The sequence below is a fragment of the Frankliniella occidentalis genome, unplaced genomic scaffold (assembly GCF_000697945.3).
Source record: "Frankliniella occidentalis isolate FOCC.00 unplaced genomic scaffold, Focc_3.1 Scaffold5, whole genome shotgun sequence".
In the NCBI taxonomy this organism is placed as follows: domain Eukaryota; kingdom Metazoa; phylum Arthropoda; class Insecta; order Thysanoptera; family Thripidae; genus Frankliniella; species Frankliniella occidentalis.
In genome coordinates, this window is record NW_026267135.1 from 779,218 (window position 1) to 784,065 (window position 4,848).

Genomic DNA, 4,848 nt, shown 5'->3' on the forward strand with positions numbered 1-4,848 from the left:
GGGAGGGGGAGAGAAAAATGGCCGAACGGTCCGGTCAGGCAGCGTGGGCAGCCCGGCCAGACGTCTCGGGTGGAGAGGGGAGCGGGTGGTGCACCAGACCAGACCAGCGTCAAGAAGGACAGTCAGGAGGACAGCCCCTCACTGCAAAAGACTACTGGCTGCGAAACGGTTCGATTGGCGTCTTCTGAAAGAAAGCAACATTTTGTATCTTCATTGATCGTTTACGGCGATCTGGACTGCTTTAGATGTCGAATTAGATTGGAACACTTTACTTATCCATCACCAACAATTCCATGGGACCGCCACAACAAACATCTGTCTTTTTAAAAAAATAAATAATTGTGTTGTTTTGGTAATCGTTTTGATATCGATTGTGCACTCTCGTACTCGCGCGGCGCCCACCTGGATGACCTCGCTGGTGTTCTTGACGTAGTAGGGCGTGAGGAAGGCCGTGTGCTGGATGCCGAAGCCGCCCAGGTCCACGATGACGTTGATGCCCGACACCTGCGTCTCCGGGTCGCGCACCATCTGCTCAAGCGCCACGACGTTCAGGCGGAAGAAGTCGTCCACCGTGTGCAGCGCGGTGCTGTAGTTGTCTGTAGGGTTATAAATTTTCCAAAATTCCCGGAATTTTTTTAAAACATTCCCGGAAATTCCCGGAAAAAAAGAAATTTTCCCAAATCTGGAAATTTTTTCGTTTTTCACGGAAATTTTCCAAAACTTTTCCGGGAACTTTCTAGGGCTTCCAACTCTACACTGTAAAAAAAAATAATCATCGAAATAACGACAAATTTGTCGTTAAGTTTTTTAATGGGAAAAGTCGTTACATAACGGCATTGGGTTGTTTTAGAACAACATCGATTGTTCAGTAACAACAAGAGTTGTGCAGGGACAACAAAAGTTGTTCAGGGACAACAAAAGTTGTTCAAGAACGACAAAAGTTGTTCAGGTGGAAAATAAAACTACTGTCCAATTACAACAAAAGTTGTTCAGAAACAACAAATGCTGTTCAGCAGCAACGAAAGTTGTTCAGGAACAATGAAAGTTGTTGAGGAACAGCAAAAGTTGTTTAGGAACAACATTGCTGTTTCGCAACAACCATTGCTGTTTTGCAACAAACTTTGCTGTTTTGCAACAAACTTTGCTGTTTTGCAACAGCTTTTATTGTTCTCGTACAACATTGTTGTTTGTTTACAACACCGTCATCAGTAAGAATGTTGTTTTTCAACAACTCTTTTTTACAGTGTAGTTGTCTGCAGCACAGAGGCAGCCCGCATGTGCACGGTTCAATATGGATTGGCAAACGTTTTCATACTCTACGGAATTATTTATGTAAATTATCACCATGCGATGATGAATAAATGTGTTCCGATTCGCACGCAATTAGATTATTAGTTTGGGGGAGAAATATTTCCAATCTCTTTTCGGAGAGGCCTTGGTGGAATAGCGACCGCCTTTGGCACACTCGCGAAAGAGGCGGGCCTTTTCCATTTTTTATGCCGCGTCCCTCAAGCAGGCAGGCAGGCCGCGCCCGGCAACTCGAGACCGCTCTCTCCACGAACGCGAAGCGAGCCGGCGGGCGGAGCAGGGCCCTGGCCGGGCCGGAATAGGAGAAAAGCCCCATCAAAAGAGATTTATTTGTACGTTTCGCATTTTCGCGTCGTCATCGCGCAGAGAGAGAGATATTGAATCCGCGGGTGCAATTGGCGTACCCTTACAGTGGGGCCCCGCCGCAACCCTTTCAGCCCACCCTTTCCCTCTTTTCCCCTATCCCTTTCCCATACTTCCCCACTCCCATACTTTGAAAATAAATAAAAATAAATGAGGGGGTTCTAATTTTGGCCCAGAAAATGTTTCTTTTATTGTTTTTATTTTTTTTCTCAAATTCTCAACCGAAAAAAAACAACAACATAGACATTAATTACCGATCTTGACGGCGAGCACGCGGCAGCCGGCCTGGTCGCGGCCGTCCAGGACGCCGTGCAGCTCGGCCGCCATCATGCCGCCCAGGCGGTCCACGTGGTCCGCGCGGCACAGGTTGGGGTGCTTCCGCTTCATCTGGTAGTAGCGCTGCACCTGGAGACAGCACGACGGGTCAGCACACTTTCTGCGTCAGAACACTCGGTGTCAGCCACACTCTGTGTCAGCACACTGTCAGCATACCTTGCAATATTCTCGTCGCTAGAAAAAAAAGGAAGAGGAATTTGCGAACTTTTTTCAATTTTGGCGTTTTTGGTCAACGTCTTACTGTAAAATTATTTTGTCAGGATCAATCTTTGTACAGCTGTGGGCGACAAGGAAAAGTTCTGTTTGCCCGCAGATTATAAGTTTGTTATTATTCGCTCGTCAACGAGGCGAATACATTTTTGACAGTGCGCTGAGTGAAAGGCCGGAAGATTCGGACATGGGGGGTGCAAGGAAGGGTGAGGTTGGCCATTGGAAACCGATTTACAGGCAGGTGGTGCTGAAGCTGCTGGGGCTGCGGCAGCGGGTAGTGGTAGTGGAGGGGAGGGGGGCTTGGAAGGGGTTGGTGCGGGCGGCAGTGCGGAAGGGAGGGCTAGGGTGACCGCGCGGCTGGCTTTGCTCAGCTCACCGTCTTGTGGGCCTTGACCACGTTGAACTTCCTGGCGCGGAGGAACCGGATGAGGAAGGCGTCGTCACTGCGCGCTTTGAGCTCCGGCTCCTCTGGCGGGAAAAGAGCACAGATTTAATAAAAAGTTTTTCTTAGTAAAAAAAAAAACACAGAAAAAAAATATAAAAAATTTAAAACATTTCCAGAAAAACGGGGAAAAATGAACTTTTCAGGAAAAAATTAAGAGACACAAGAAAAAAATTATTTGAGTTGAGCATTTCCTGATAGTACTTTCCTGGTATATTAACACTTTCCGTGCGACGGGTCCACACCCGTGGACCCGCAAAAATAGCCCTTCCGTGCGGCGGGTCCACATTGTGGACCCGGGTCCACACGGGTGGACCCGTCGCAAATTTTCCCTGTAGTGCCAAGGGCCTAACCGAGTATTTTATTAGGTTTTAGAGCAAAAAAAATTTTTTCGAAAAAAAAAAACCCTCCGCCTGTGGGTAGATGCGCTTAAAAAGGGCCCCGCACGGAAAGTGTTAAAATTCCCATATGGCATATAGCGGGCTTAACCTCACAACAAAAACTGACTCGGGCCTTGAAGGTTGTGTACATAAGCCGTTTTAGTTACTTTGCGTATATGCGCAGTGACCTAGTTACGCCCTATTACTGTAAGCGCGCTGCAGCAGCGCAGCCCGCGCCGCCCACGCGCCCTCGTCAAGGCCGTCCCCGATGCGCGCCCCGCGGCTTCCGGTGAGCCGCCCGCGCGCTTTACAGCTGCGGGGACACGCGTGGAATAACTTTTTCGCTCGTTTCACTCATTACCGTTACGTTATAGTGTATGGCGGCGAGCCCTTGGGGGGCCTGCCTGCTGCTGTGATCGTGTCGGCTTGGACCACAAGTTCATGAACAAACATGGAAAGCGAGAGAGAGAGAGAGCGAGCCTGTGTCGGAGCCGCGGCGCCCTATCGCACCATTTGGATCTGTCGTGCACGGCCTTGCCGTGTGGTCGTGCCCATGGCAGTGACCCTCCTCACCCTGCACGAGCGCGCGCAGCCGGTCGAGCAGCGCGGGCGTCTGGTCCGGGTCCTCGTGCAGCTCGTCGCGGGCGCGCTGCAGCCAGGCGCCCGTCAGCTGCCAGGGAGGGTCCGGCGCACCGCCCTCCGCGCCCTCGACAGCATCCTGGAACACGTCCTGGACAGCGTCCGCCACGTCCTCGTCGGCCAGGTGGCGCTGCTGCTGCTGGGCCGCCAGAGGCGTGCCGCGCACCACGTCCGGCACCGGCGGCCCGCCCGGCCCGCCGTCCTTGTCGCCCAGCTCGCCAGCGGCCGGGTCCACCGCGGCAGCCGGCGGCCCATCCTGCTGCTGCTGCTGCTGCTTGGTCCTCTTCTTGCTGCCGCCGCGCGTCAGCAGCAGCTTCTTGCCCAGGCCCATGGCGTCCGCGGGCAGCCGGAGCCGCGAGAACAGCGCCGCTGGAAGATAAGACGACAGCTCGGTGTGCTCACTCTGCTCACTACTGCGTAGGAGGACCGCTCCAACAGCAGAGAGGGAGGGAGGATGGTCACGGATAGTCAGTACCAAGGAGTCGACCACTTACATGGAATAATATCTGGAATGGAATAATGTGGAAAACCTGGAATGTTTTTGGTATATCTGGAAAACTTTTGGAGTATTTGGAATACTTTAGGGATATCTGAAATGTTTTGGAATATGTGGAAATTTTTTGTTGGTGCAATTACGGTGGAATGTTTAGAAATTTGTTGGTGGACTACCGGTGGAATATCTGGAATACCGGTGAAATATCTGGAATATTTTTCAGTGTGTACATGGATTATACAAGTGGTACATTTTAGTACATTTCCATGGCACTTTAGAAAACCGTCAGAACCGAGGTCAGAACTGTTTCCAGTTTTTTTCGGTGGGCGTATCATTTTTAATGAACAAAAACACTTTCAAAGGAGCTGAACTGATGCTTGTTTTTTTCTCTTTTTGGTTACGTTTAGGTCGAGGTCCAATGTCATGTTTGTCATAAGCGGGGAGTGCGTCCCCCAATAAGGCATGCACCTCATGTCACTGGCGTGTTAAGTGAAAAGGGCGTAAGTCCAATAATGAAAAGTTCGTGGACTTACGCCCTTATTTCACTTTACGCCGTAGTGATGTCGTCGGCTTACCTGTTCGCTGATGTGGCTCCGTTCGGCGGGCCGGCGCGGCGTGCACTGTGCCACCCAACAGGTTGGCGTGCCGGGCGGGGGCGGCGGCGGGTGTCCCCCCCC

The 4,848-nt window shown here is 51.2% G+C and overlaps 1 protein-coding gene across 1 annotated transcript in view; it reads right to left on the reverse strand.

The window, feature by feature from the left end:
* The window catches only part of LOC113215889 (alpha-tocopherol transfer protein-like), a 6,303-nt gene extending 1,487 nt beyond the window's left edge, over positions 1–4,816 (reverse strand). Inside the window, exons 1-5 of the mRNA XM_052269969.1 lie at positions 4,747–4,816; positions 3,613–4,047; positions 2,594–2,685; positions 1,926–2,076; positions 314–596 (exon numbers count right to left, since the gene is read on the reverse strand). Of these exons, the coding sequence (XP_052125929.1) occupies positions 314–596; positions 1,926–2,076; positions 2,594–2,685; positions 3,613–4,009 (923 nt within the window). The 5' untranslated portion in view covers positions 4,010–4,047; positions 4,747–4,816. The remainder of the gene's footprint in view (positions 1–313; positions 597–1,925; positions 2,077–2,593; positions 2,686–3,612; positions 4,048–4,746) is intronic.
* Between the last annotated feature and the right edge of the window lie 32 nt (positions 4,817–4,848).